At 31.7% G+C, this 15,635-nt stretch overlaps 1 protein-coding gene across 2 annotated transcripts in view; it reads right to left on the reverse strand.

Moving 5' to 3' along the window:
* Positions 1 to 15,635, reverse strand: part of LOC125076841 (long-chain-fatty-acid--CoA ligase 4) — a 51,575-nt gene that overhangs the window by 12,838 nt on the left and 23,102 nt on the right. For both annotated transcript variants that reach the window (XM_047688547.1, XM_047688546.1), the window contains exon 2: positions 13,980 to 14,019. In XM_047688547.1, the coding sequence (XP_047544503.1) occupies positions 13,980 to 14,002 (23 nt within the window). In that variant the 5' untranslated portion in view covers positions 14,003 to 14,019. The remainder of the gene's footprint in view (positions 1 to 13,979; positions 14,020 to 15,635) is intronic.

Genomic DNA, 15,635 nt, shown 5'->3' on the forward strand with positions numbered 1-15,635 from the left:
CACTGACCTACCGATCTTGGTACAAGCGTTCAGTTATCGATCGAGTCGTATCAACCCATTACGCTATTCATCGTGAACTTTTAGTGCAATGATAATAATAACTGCAAACAAACCCGTTCGGAAGTGTATCGGTAGTTCATTTTAAATTCTATAGATGAGATGCCAACATTTACTGCGTATTTTAACGTTTCATTAGTCAAATCCAGCCACGATGAAAACTACATTTTGCACAAAGAGTTTTTATTCAAAGCATGTCATTTGACCTCGATAAAGTAAGGCGGCGTTGCGCGGCTCTGATAAATGCATCAGCATTTGTTGCAAATTAATTTCTTTAAATTTTTAAACAAGACTACCTTTAAATTATTTTTTAATAGATATCTTCTTTGTTTAAGCTAATATATACGGGGCTACCTCGTCTTGTGGCTAGCCTTTCAATATAAGGCTTCAAATCTCGGGTCGGACAAGAAAAAGTTATGAAGTTTAGCCATCGATAAATTCTCAATAGGAGCCTGATGGTGGAACATGACTGTGTTTATTCCGCGCAGAAAGACCTTAAACTATCAAGACGACATCATTTTCTCAAACCCTTCACTTTTATATTAGGAATTCTAAATTTTTCGCTAGTAACAGGACAGAGTCAAATGTTTGCTCTGTGCCAATTTGTATGGGAACCTCACCAGAATGTCTTAACTACTTCAAAATATTCTTAAGCAGTATGCGCCAAATATGCTGCAGTCTGTAATCGAACATTCTAGTATCTGCGAAGGAAACCTTGTTAATCCAGCGAGGTGAACGAGGTACTACTCGGCCGACAAATTTATACGTTTTTTTGCTTATAATAAATAAGTTATTGTCGCTTATCTAATTATATAAGAACTTTATTCATTATAATATAAGTATTATTGATAAATATCTATGTACTAGCCCGTGGTTTAATTATGTATTCACATATATATTTACTTGGTAGGGCTTTGTGGAAGTCCGTCCGGGTAGATACCAGACACTCATCGCCAAACCGCAACACTGAGTATTGTTGGGTTCCAGTTGGAGTTTCCAGGTTAAGTGAGTCAGTATAACAACATCTTACTTCTTAAGGCTAACGACATTGCATGTCGTTGTAAGGGATTGGAAATATTTCTTGCAGTGCCAATGTCTAAATTATAAGGCGACCAGTTTTCCGATCAACCTACCTATTGAGAAAACAAAACTTAATATGAAGTTTCTTATAAATTTAAGATGCTTTCAAATCGAGCCGAGATGGTCCAGTGGTTAGAACGCGTGCATCTTAACCGATGATTTCGGGTTTAAACCCAGGCAGGCACCACTGAATTTTCGTGTGCTTAATTTGTGTTTATAATTCATCTCGTGCTCGGCGGTGAAGGAAAACATCGTGAGGAAACCTGCATGTGTCTAATTTCAACGAAATTCTGCCACATGTGTATTTCGCCAACCCGCATTGGAGCAGCGTGGTGGAATATGCTCCAAACCTTCTCCTCAAAGGGAGAGGAGGCCTTTAGCCCAGTAGTGGGACATTACAGGTTGCTAATGCTAATGGTAATGCTAAAAAATGCTTTCAAACGACCTTTAAAGTTTAAGATGTTTAAGCTTAACGCGCAAAAGACACCTGAACGAATCTTCAACATTACGGTGAGTATAATTAAGTATTTATATTGACATTAATAGAAGTATACAAAAAAAAAATGACGTAACTATATCATTATGAAGACAGAAATATATTTATTCTTGATGGTTATTCGGTAGAAAAAACAGGAAATGTGTAGTTACATATTTCTGTAATCTGTATCACATCATACTCTACTCCATATATTTTCTATTACGGTTGTTTCCACAGACCGACGCGGCGTCCGAGCAGTTTTAAGTTTTTTTTTTTTTTGTATATTTTGTTCATGGCTCCGTTATCATGTTCTTAATTACTGTATTTAAGGGCTGTACACGTTGGCGGAGAGGCGTGGATTCCGCGTCGCCGATTTACAGTCACGCCACGGCAGATCGAATCAAAAGTCGCAACCATATGTTTGAGGCGGCAGCTTCTTGAACATGGCAATTTAGTGTCATTTGGGTTAACTCATAACAATATACGATACTTCAATATTAGCGAAATCGAATTATATATGAGAAGATGCATCCGTCGACGACGACAGTCAAATGGAATTATATTCATATTTGGAATATTTTGAAAAACGTATTTCATATCGAAGTAATCATCATCAACCAATCGTAATCCACGGCTGGGCATAGAGAAGACTATAGGAGAGCCCAAGGTGCGTCTGAGCTCCCGGTTCTCCGCCTTCCAACCCACCTTTTACAGGTCATAGGTCCACCTGGCTGGACCAATGGACTGGCGCCCTACGCTGCGGTTGACGATCCGCGGTCTCCACTCTAGATACTCGTTTGCTCCAACGGCCATCGGCCAGTCGACACCCGTTACCAGTCCACTGCCACTTCAGTCTGCTAATCATGTAAGCTATGTCGGTAACTCCGGCTCTTCTCCGGAGCTTACTTCTGATTTATCCATCTAAGATTATTCGATAAGATATACCATTCAATAAAATACTACTTTAATATGAAATAAGCCTTATTAAAAACAACCTTCTATTTAATCTCTGTACTAAAATGAATGAAATTTAATACAAAGTTTATTGCAAAATTTCACCTTATTCAGAGGAATGTTATATTCGAATTCTAAGATGGAAGCTTTCTTCGCCACTGCTCAACTGCGGATAGATACCTATGTGACAGAATTGAATTCCCTAACCATTTCTACTTACGATGCTCCCCTTCATCACGGAGCATAAATTAATAAACACAAAATTAAAATCTTAATCCAAATCTTAAAAATAAAAATCAATCTGTCTTAATGGCGCTTGCTCCGATTTTCGATAAAGAAGAATATTTAATCGTAAGCGAAGTACCTAGTTGATCGGTAATTTTATATTTTATCATTTGTGCAAAATATAAATACCTGTCAGAAAATTATCACTAATTATATAATTTATTATTTACTTTTAATCAATTTATCGAAATAAGCATTTCATTGTCATTATTTAAAAAAAAGTCATTTAAATTAAAACGATGATTAAGCTTGTCTATTTATACAAACAATTGTAAGTTAGCATACAGATGCAAAAATAAAAAAAGTTATAGAAATTCTTATTATAAAGCCAAGATGCTTAGTTGTGTGATAATGACGTGCAGCTTACGTTTAACATTTTGATGTAAAAGGTGTTTTATCTAATAATAATACTTGTATAACACATGGCCATAACTTCTTATAAGGAAAATATAAGCAGCTGAAACTCATAGTAACGGCTAGTTGTAACGAAATGACATTTTAAAAACATTCCAACTTAACTGTGGAAACACACAAACACACCACAACACTTATACACAACACTCTCTAGGTAATGGTAACGAGACATTGTAAATGGTTGTATTCTTAACCAACTTAATAAAATGGCGTTCTCGAATCGATTTAATTTTTTTAAACGTTCGTTATGTCAGAACTTATTCATTTATCAACCGATATGGAATATTCCTTTTTTTTTTGGAAGGGTATACTTCGAGATTGGTCATTTGTATTTGTAGAAAAAATACCAACTAACACAGTCTGAAACAATACGTGATGAACACTTTTAGAATCTTAATTATAATAATTTATCAGAAGTCGTATTTTTTTTGTTAAAATTTTATGTCCAAGTGTTGTTTCTTACTGACATAGAAGCCCAAACAAAAGTGTGTAATATCTTATTCCTTAATGTAGAAAAACATTAGAATAATAAATATTTTAATAAATGCCGTTGAATTACCAATAAACATATAATTTAACTGAAAACGAAGTATAATACAATTAGATACCCTCAGACTCTTTACCTAGAATAAACTGTAACTTGGGATTAGGTACTCTACCTAGTTTACAGTATAAATAAACTACAAGACAAACATTAGTTTATAAAGGTAAGAAGATTATATTTTATATTATGACTGCTATCACAACAAAACGTAAATATATAAACTATAACATATATAAACTACAAGATGTCGCCCGCTCGTATTTTATGGGTTCCTCATCAGGTGTTAAGTTTAAAAAAGTATTTGTACTTGGGCTTGCTTTATACTTAATTTCATCAAACAGTTCATTGGTCAGACCGTTAAAGCGTAACAGACAGACATACAGAGTAATTTTCGTATTTATAATATTAGTATATATATTTGTTAGCAATTTTCAATCTTTGTTTCAATAGTGTTGTTTTGCGAAGTGGTCACCACCGTCTATAAACATCATCGTGAAAAATATTAACAACGCAAAATATATTTAAATCGGGTAGACATCGTTTTAGTCGAGTCATCAAAGACTTAAATTCCAAGTCTAGATTTAAGAGGACTACAAGAGCTAAGTGCCCTTGAGAATCGCACGCACACACTTACAAAATCGACAAAAACGGCAAGCCCGTGTACTAAGGGTTAAGCGAGGTAACGAGATTACGCCCAAATATTCTAATAGATGGCGCCAAACCGAGCGACGTAAGATCAATCATAAATCTCATAAAAAATAGATAGGACAACAGAATTATTTTTATTTCTTTCGATGTTAGTTAACAAATGATTATAAAATAAAACTGATTCAATTAAACTTACAATATTTTTATTTATATTTTGTATACAATAGGTAAAATAGACAGTTAGTTTTAACCTTTTTTTTCTATTATTTATATTATTATACCACAATTAGTTCTTATACTTAATATTGAAACATACCAATTTTTAACATTTTATAAAAGTTTAATGATCTATTTATATAATAAAATCGTAAGTGTTCGAAATCTGTAGTGTAGTGACCGTGGGGTAACATATAGCGTAGTATTTGTTCGTTTTATTAATATTGGTTCATAAAGAAAAAATATATATTCAATTAAAAAAAAAAAAATCTAAATATTTACTAGAAAAAATGTTGTCAATTCGATTTGGTTGAATCATGATGAATGAAAGTTTAATCATAATAGGTTTAATCATAAATCTCATAAAAATAGATAGGATATTAGAATTATTTGTATTGCTTTTGACTGTTATTCGAAAATGATTAAAAAATAAAACTGATTTAATTAAACTTAAAATATTTTTATTTATATTTAGTACTACAAAAAAAAAACATTTAGTGTTAATTTTTTTTTTTTTTTTATTTATTTTCACTTGTATGTATTAATGTTATTACATATGTCCTGGAATCTTGGAATAAATATTACACCCACTTTCAGCTCAAAGTTGGCACACATATTTAATCTCGATGACAATGCACGATTCATGAATTGCTGCTATATTCAATCCAATATGGCGGACGTTACAAAAAAATTTAAATTTATGAATTACGTACAAATGACACTTCTAAATATTCTAGTTCTCTGGTTCACAACAATTACATTTTTTTTGTTACGACTTTACTTTTTTTTATTATTATTAAAATTAGTTCATACAAAACTTTAATTCTTATTATAAACAATCGATAAAATTAAACTCTTACGCAATATAAATAGCTTCCGTGTTATTGTTTTCGACTTTCTTTATTCTGTAAAAAATAAATATATGTTAGTAATTACATTTTTATTAATTATAAAATTATGTATTTAAAAAATATGTATCTTAATATGTCATAGTAGTTATAATGAAAAAAAAAGGTTCGAGTTCATGGGGATCGAATGTAGTCATTTGATCCCCATGAAAGTCAATTGATGTTTTCCTTCCTTTGACCAAATACTCTATCGTAATTATTAAGAATGGCCCGAAAAATCTGATTATATGCGAACTGATTGCACATTTTTCTAATAGATGTTTTCAATATTCATAATTTATAAAAAAAAAATATGTTTACTAATTAAATACTCTTACCTTTTAATATCGTTCATATGTATGTTCGGTGCTTGATTTATATAAACGTTTTTTAGTTTTCCTCACGCGTTTCACTTTATTTCCCATATTTACACAATTAAAATTTATAACAAATAATATAATAAAAAAACAAATGCCTAATTACTACTACACTATTTTAACTTAATATATTTATTTACAAGAAAGAATAAAATTTATTATAAGAAAACATGAAACAAAGAATTTACAATTAAAATTACAAAAAAATATCTCGTAACGTAATGAATGATGCGGCGAAAAGATCGACACGTCTGTATAGCATCAGGCCTCGGCCGGCATTGTCTGTACACGGCGTTTACGCACACATGCGTACGCATTTTGTTCGAAAATAAGAATATCGGATTTAAAAAAAATCTATTGATTTTACTAAAAAAGTGACACCCAGGTTAAATAGTATATTGCTTGTAGAATAATCTGACAAAAAACCAGAATTATGGAACGTATATAAGTATAGTTATTATTGATTAAAAGATCTTTTTAGAGGTAACTTTGTGATTTTTTTCTATCGTACCAAATTAATTACATCATGTTTTCAAAATAACAAATACTTAGCATGTATCCTGAAGATTATCATATATTTTTTTCATTTGGTTTACTGCATTGGATCATATACTTTTTTGCATTATAAAACTTGCATTTAGCTCATGTAGTCCCCTTAAGGTAAAACCGATGACAATGATTCATTTTCATAAATTGCATCGTAATGATAAATCGCCCAACGACCAGTATAGCTTATCATTATTATCAAAGCAATCAGTTTTGCAATATTAATTATGAAATAATCGGATTACAAAAATCTGTGATTTATGCGATTAAAAAAGAATCAATTTAGGTAAATATTTCTTTCATAGTATTATTGGCATAACTTTAAAGGGACGAAGATAATAAAATATACCGTTCACTGTGACATATTAAGACCATTTATAGTATATATGTCACCTTAAGATTACAAACATCGTTAGATTACTATTTATCTCGTCAGATTGTAAGCTGTCGAAATATTGTGAAGCGTGTAATATGATTGCAATTTAACGCAATATTTTTCGCTATATTGTAATCTGTCGAAGTCAAACTGTTAGATTACAATCTGTCTCCTGATTGGCCGGTCTTATGTTAAGAGCTAATTCTAAGTATTCTAAGATTTAAGTTTTTTTTAATCGTCATAATAAATCGATTGGAGCATACTTTTACAAAAACTCTAGTTTTTAAATATAGGTATATATAAAATTTAACTCTGTAAATATATTACATATGTAAGAATGTTTCACTGTCTTATTTTTCCATAAGTATAAAGTTACATTAGCGAAAGAATCATAAAAAACGTGTCGTTTCTAAAAACACACGTACCGACACATAATAAACATATAAGTAGGTATATTATTTTAAAATCGGTTTATACTGCAACACTATTAAAATAAACGTGAATACATTCGAAAAGTTTAAGGACTGTCGTTTACAGGTTTGGGTTATTCCTTCGGCGATACGATCGTGTTTTTTATTTTTTATTAAAGGTGACGAACAAATTAGTCACCTGATGTTTATTGGTCTCCACCGCCCATAGACATTGGCGCCGTAAGAAATACTAACCATTCCCTACATCGGCTTACAATAGGCCCTACGATCAATAACATCTTAGACTGTAGGTGCGATATTGAATTAAGAAAATCAAATTATACTTTATTCAAGTACTTTTGATCATTTTACTATTTAAAGCTACCATCGGTTCGAGATGGTTTGTGCTGTTGCTCAATAATTACTTTTTTCCGTCAATATGTTTGAATTTTCAATTATTCATCACTTTTTACCTTCTATATTTTTTTTTATCGAGTAATACGCTTTATTCAACGAAAGTTTTCTTATGTGATTTAGGTACATTGTTTAATTGATAAAACTTTTTGACAAGTATAGTATAGAAGCGAGCACCTAGCTAAAGGAAAGATGAATTGAATTTGCGGAGACGGAAACCTTGTATATCACAAGTTTTTATTTACTTCTCTTGTTTGTACTAAGTTTGACACTTAAAATAAACAATATTAAGATTAATACATATAATAATTTTTGTAAGGCAAATGAACCATGTCACGTATCAGTTGCCGCGAGGGGCGGCATCGTGGGTATCTCAATAATTGGCGTATATTTACAAGGTTACGGTTACGGCCTTGTGTGTCACCTTGCATGTCGGACTTTGCACCTGTTTTTTTTTCCGCAAACTAGCTTCTGTGTCGCTAGGAACTGCGTCGAATTGTCTTAAGTGATTTTGAAAAATGTCCTGGTGCTTAAGGTCGTTTTAATTGTTAGTTACAGAAATGTATTCAGCTCATTTAAGACATTTTTTTATTTTTTTCTGTACATAATTTTTTTAAGTATGATCCTCTAGTAAATATTGTTTCAATCTTTTGTTTTTATTAAAAAAAAATATTATATTTTCTACAGATATTTGCTACACGGCTGCAGTACTATTTGTGAAAACCGCCAAAGCATATTACGTATACGCAATCCATCGAGTATATTAATCAAAATTTAATTAATCAATTATTTGTCAAATAGTTCATTACATTATAGTTATACGAGAATTGCTCCATACGAGGAAAGAACCAGAATCAGTGTTGAGTGAAAGTAAAGAGTTGACGAGACCCGTTACGCTCTGAAGCGTAAAGCACCAATATTTCGCGCATCAATTGCACTGCGAAACGTGCCAGCGTGCACTTGTGTAACAAGTGTAGACTTGCTTATAAACTGTAAAGACATACAATACATATCTGCATAATTGCATATGTTACAACCCGGTAACGATAGATGGCGCTGATTGAAAATGTCACTTTTCTAAATCGCGCTATCCAAATATTCTGCACTGTTTATAATAATATAGTGTAGATATAACATATATAGAGAGCGATCAAATAAAATAATACTCGTGAAAAGTGCAAAGCACTTCCCTAGTCTCATTGATCCGCCGATAGAATACATCGCGAAAACGATATCAATCAATATTCCCATAACTTCTTATTGATATATTATCCGTCTAAGTGAGTCTGTATTAATTTCATATAATACAATATAGTAGACTCAACTACATTTAAAAAAAGCATATATTTACAATTACATTCTTTTAATAAGGATATTTTTCCGTTTTGGCACGTTTGCCTTGTGATTTTAGTATCCAACGTAAAAACAAGGATATCGATACAGCTTTTTATTTATTCCGTGTATATTACTCGACATCTTCGGCGGTGATCAATTGAGTAATATTATTTTGAAATTATTTTGTGTGTAGTCCCGTTAAAATAAAAAAATAATAATTCCATACCTAAGGTGGATTAACTGGACGATTCGTTACACGTTAAATAGAGCTGTATTATTAGAACAGCGCGTTTACAAATGCCTACCATGCCTACAATGGTAGGCATTTGTATATCACATGTTAGTCTTGACTCACATTTGATATACAAACTACAATACTTATTAAATAAAAAAAAAATCAAAGCAATTTAGATATTGAAGTATATTCAAGTTAGCTTGATCTTTATGGCAGATGGGCTAGTGATGGAAACAGAAAATATTTAACATATATAACAGTCGCTAGAACGATGGAATGCGTAATACAAATTAGAATTCAATTTTTATTTCAACTTATTTTTATAAAAAGAGTTATACCAACTAAATAGAACCCAACCACTAGCCAAAGAGACCCTAACCAAAAGGATCCCCGTTCGTAACAATAACTTAACAATGATCTTTAATAAGGATTTTTGTAATCGATATTTGTAGCAGTTACTGCCTGTTATTCGCGTCCCTCCCGTCCGACCGATGTAACATTGTACAAAGCGTCTATTATTTTCAGTGTTTCTATTTAAATTTTACTTTGAAGCAATATAATGTAATAGAAAAAGTCTTTAAATTTTCGGGTAATGCTTGAATCTTTAAGAACTTTTTTTAAATATTTTTACAATTTTTTAAATCATTAAATTAAGAAAAAATTTTGTTCGTCATTGCAAAGTTATGTCGATCAGAAAAAATTATCTAGATTTAGATCAAGCTATCTTGTACAGGTAATAGTTTGTTGTATGCTGAATATAATTAAACAGACGATGTATTTATCTAAACAGTTTTTTTGCCAATTAATAAGAATGTTGTCTCGGAGTCTGATGAGACACTTAATTACAATGTACACACTCGTAAATGTGTTCACTAATAAAGATAAATTGAAGTCGTATTCAAAGCCACTTCACGGGTATATTAAATAGTTTTGTTTATTTGAGGAAAAAGTCGACCAAAAACTCTGTCAGGACAGCAAGTGGTATCCTTCAGCCATAGACAAAGTTACCAGAGGAAAAGTACATTAAGAAGAAAAAAAATATTTCCAAAATGTAGAATCCCATATTTAGTGCATTGGCAACGTAAGGAATAGTTAAATTTTGTCACCATCGGGTGCCGTATTTGCGCGTCCGTCTACCATAGTAATAAAAATATATACATATATATTCTCTGTACCAGTAATTACTCGTTCATTCATCCTTCCCTCGGGAAAGCTCAAAAACTGCGTGAATGATTGTTAACGGTTAACGCTCAAATGAACAGGTAAATAATATTTGTGAAAATGTCGTATATCACGTTCTGACATTTTACGGTAAGTTTCGAGTTTGTTCTTAGGGAGTAGGTTGACTGTTATATTATTTTTGTAACGTAATTATAATTCATCTAAAATAAATAATTAAATAACTTTTTCAATATATTTTATAATTATTGTATCATAGAACCAATTATAATGACGTATAAGTTTTATCAACTTTGAACATAATCCCGCTGAAGATTCAAAGCTTATAAAAGTATGTTTGTAAACGAGATGAAGTCGTCATCTCAAGTTTCGCATTTATTTCACTATTTGAATATTTTTTTTTAATTAATTTGGCATGTTGAGTATTGACTATATCATATACCATATCTATATATCTTAATTACTATTTATTAATAAAAATAATTACGCTTAGCAAGATCGAACTAAACATCGCAAATTTCTATTTTAAAAGCTCCTTGGACACTTATGGACAATTTCAAGTAAAGAATAAGAGATTATATATTATTGTTAAATTTAAAACGATCTAAACAATGAGCATATATGTAACGGTCGTTGGAGTACACGGAAGACCAAAGTGTTACAAATTATATCATATATTTTACATAAGTTTAAAAATCATCGTAGGATTGTATCCGTTAATAAATCAACAGGGATAAATAGCATAAAATTATTTAAGAGAAACTGTTGCTATTATTTGTAATGTAAATATAATCGAGATATTTAACAATATTTTGTAAATAAATTATAATATTTATTTATTAAAGATCAATGGATAGAACCATGAATTTTGAAAGATATTAAACAATAAGACATTTGAAATATAAGGATTTAATTTGTGTTTATGTTTAAAGACGAAGGAAAACATCGTGAGGAATCCTGCCTGTGAAGGATTAAATTATTCCAGGTGCAATCACAAATAATCCACTACCCGCAATCCTTGGCACAGTAGTGTTTTCGTTATTGAACTGTATGGTTTTACAATTAATCTAACTTACACACTTATATGTAGTTTTATATTTTAAAACCAGCGCTTGTTTATTTATTATTTACGATACTAATTTTAATAGGTAATTGACTCACTTTTTACAGTATAATAAACTCATGTCGTCGCAATTTATATCACTTAATCCGTGTATCGAAGAAGCGTGATACTTAATAGACGCGATAATACTGTGAGAGTATCATAATCATTTATGTTTTATACATCGTCTTGCGATAAGCTTATCTGATAATTCATGTAGAACCGGACTCGACATAATTAAATGACTATAAGAATTGACTGTTAGAATAAGAATGTACCCTTATTGAGAAACAATCGCAATGACATTTATGATTAGTTTAAACGCTAGCATGTATTAGAACTATATCGATAGCTGGATCGCCCTTTGAGAACTTTGGATAGGTACCAAAAATACAACAGCTATTCTAAATTTATCTAGATTTGATGTTGGTGATAAATTAATGGAACCTCATTCACACGAGCCGATCTTCGTTCATTCGATTACGTTCAACTATCAACTGCTACAACGAAAGTCGTTTGAACCGTCTGAACAGACTTTAAAGCTAATAATTGACAAAATTTAAATACATAGACGAGCTCTGTAAAGCATTTTCTATGTATAAAACAATATCTGTATTTTATCGGAAGAAGCGAGATATTATTTCAAATTGTTTGTATGAATATTTTTTGTTGCCAAAGTCGAGGTTCACGTTATTGATGCGGGCGGACACATCCAATTAGTATGTCCAACTCTAAACGTTAGTATTTGTTACGAAACAACAGCCCCTATATCTGTAAACAGCTGGGATTCTTTTAATTAAATTGTTATCATTTGAATAGATAGTTGAATAATATTATTCCATTCAAATTATATGACAGGCCGAGATGGCCCAGTGGCTAGATCGCGTGCATCTTAACCGATGATTTCGGGTTCAACCCGTTGTCCCAGGCAGGCACCACTGAAATTTCATGTGCTTAATTTGTGTTTATAATTCATCTCGTGCTCGGCGGTGAAGGAAAACATCGTGAGGAAACCTGCATTTGTCTAATTTCAACGAAATTCTGCCACATGTGTATTCCGCCAACCCGCATTGGAGCAGCGTGGTGGAATATGCTCCAAACCTTCTCCTCAAAGGGAGAGGAGGCCTTTATCCCAGCAGTGGGACATTTACGGGCTGCTAATGCTAATGCAAATTATATGCTTATATTACTTATAAAAAAATATGTTGGATTGGTTTAAGATTATTAGACTTCGGATTATTATCTACTATGTATTTTGGTATAACGCCGCTAGATGCTGCTACAGCACATGAACTTCTACACCGGCGAACCGATAACTATTACAATTACACAGGCATTCGATTAATTTGAAGCATTCCACAGTTTTTCGCACTTTTTTCCAATAAGATTTAACTATCAACGTCCAAAAGTCCGGCATAGTACACGTCCTAAACATGGCGTGATTGTTTTGGATTATTATTTAACAATAAACAAACAAAGCTCTATAGCTCCGTGGCTATAAGTATTTTAAATATACATAAGTCTGGATTTTAAGCTAACAACACTTGTTTTTAATTGGATTCTATTTATAACGTTATTTGTAACTTCGCTCAACTCCGATAGTTTGCTTTGTTCTGCTCCCAGTGGGGTTAGATATCGGATCACAATGTTACGTTGTACATATAATATTCTATACATTAACAGTTTTGCGATTGAAACAAATACAAACGAATTGCTTTTATTGAATTACCTACATAACGGTTAGGTTATTAACAGGTACTTAGTATTTAAGCTTTAAATACACAGATGTACATGATACTCTCGACTCTTTGAAAAATTATCTGTCGAATACACATATAATTATTTTTTAGTTTGATCTTTTCTTGTATTTTTACTTCGTTGTATGAATTTGTGCAAGCCTGTCTGTTTGGGTACCACACACTCATCGTATTCTACCGCCAAACAACATTGGTTGACGCCTCATTTACGACGTAATGTTTAATATATGTATTTTACAGCACCTATGATAAAATCTATGGTTAGTAGTAACCACTTGTCAGATGGCAACCGATTAAGGTCTACTAGCGCAACCGTATACGTACCATATTAAAAATAAAAAAACTCGAATGTGAAACAAATAAAATAGTGATTTAGAAACAAAAAAGATGTCTATTATAGAGGTATTGCTTGTGTATTATGATTTAAAGCATTAATCCCAAATTTGATGAATAAAATAATAATATCGAAAGCAATGAGCATATCAGTAAATCAATTAACAATTAAATACATTATCACGCAGGCGATAACATTATCGTTTAATGCTTTCAACAAATATCAACTATTAAGTAATTCAATTGATATCAATTTGGATTGACTTAATAATAACTATTTCATAACACGAGATAACACAACAGAGTGATAAAATAAAAAAATTAAAAATAAAATATAAAAAAAAATACTCACGTCTCATTCTCGTCTATAAACATTTCTGTACGCTTTCGACCTGTAAAAAAAAATATTAAAAAGTTAATAACTTGCAATCCTTTTGGCAAAAAAAAATCTGAATAAAACAGCTGTAGTGTTTGTATCAAAGTTGATTATGAATAAAGTTTAATTCCAAGTTTAATTATAACTAGAAGTTTGTTTATAATTTTGTTCATTTCATCGCGAAGAAACGCAAGGGTTTGGAGCTAGATAATGTGCAGTCGACGATTATTGTCAAAGCGATTTCAAACTTCGCTTTCATAATTATTTTAATATTAATACGTGGAAAGAACTACTACATATGTACCCCTATTTAAGAATATTGCGCGCACGGAATATTATGATTTATGAACTTATTGTCTTTAACTATACTAAAGTTCATAAACTAAACTTAATACATAATATGTCTTACAAGTACATTATTGTCTGTACACGATATACTCAAAAACTACCAAACGATTTTTTTTTTCGGTTTTCAGTAACGGTGATTCGTGGGGAGGGTTTATGTGTACAGTTCATTATGATTTTGTGAAAATTGACTGAAATATAATGATGAATGTTAAATTTGCCAGCAAAAAATATGCCGACCAGTAAGAGTTGTATCTTATGACATAAACGTTTTAAATAGACTTGTATACCGTGTAAAACCGGGACTAATAGCTACTATTCACAGTACACTTTTCAATTAACACCCCCAGTTACAAGCCCTAGACTTATATTTTAACGTAGCGATTGAAACGTACATTAAATCAGGACGAATATTAATATGTGATTTTGTCCCAAGTCCGCTTATCGTGTTTAGCCTTACATTACGACTAAGCATCGTCAGTGTAATAAGTCACTGTCGCTGGGCATACCTTTGTCATCAATTAAGTAACCGACAATGAACAATAGTCTTGCAAGAACAAACTTGAAACTCTCCACGATACATGATCGTGTAATATCACAAAGTGACATGCGAAATTGACCATAACAATTATAACACAAAGGCTATACGCATCAAAATGGCGTATGTCCGTTTGTAATATTTCACGCGTGAGACAAGAAATGTTGTTTGTTCGCACTAATATGGTCTATATATTAACACATTACATAACATTAACAACCTGTAAATTTCCCACTACTGGGCTAAGGCCTCCTCTTCATTTGAGGAGAAGGTTTGGAGCATATTCTACCACACATTCCAATGCGGGTTGGTGGAATACACATGTGACAGAATTTCGTTGAAATTAAACACATGCAGGTTTCCTCACAATGTTTTCCTTCACTGCTGAGCACGAGATGAATTATAAATATAAATTAAGCACATGAAAATTCAGTGGTGCTTGCCTGGTTTGAATCCGCAATCATCGGTTACGATGCACGCATTCTAACCACTAGGCCATCTCGGCTCTTATATATATTAATAGGTGCTTTAAATATATAATATGTACAAAATTCACAGATTTTTAGTTCTTTCGATTATCTTATTCGTGCACACGAGTCTGACGTGTTTTATGAATGCTAAGCGTTAATGTGACAAGAATCCATTGTTATTAATACTAATATTAACAGAACTTACATCGGATTAATTAACGCGGTTTGCAAAATTATCTACTGAAATGTCAGATCAATGTGTGCTCAATACAATAAGTA

This window comes from Vanessa atalanta, chromosome 3, assembly GCF_905147765.1.
Source record: "Vanessa atalanta chromosome 3, ilVanAtal1.2, whole genome shotgun sequence".
NCBI classification, from domain to species: Eukaryota; Metazoa; Arthropoda; class Insecta; order Lepidoptera; family Nymphalidae; genus Vanessa; species Vanessa atalanta.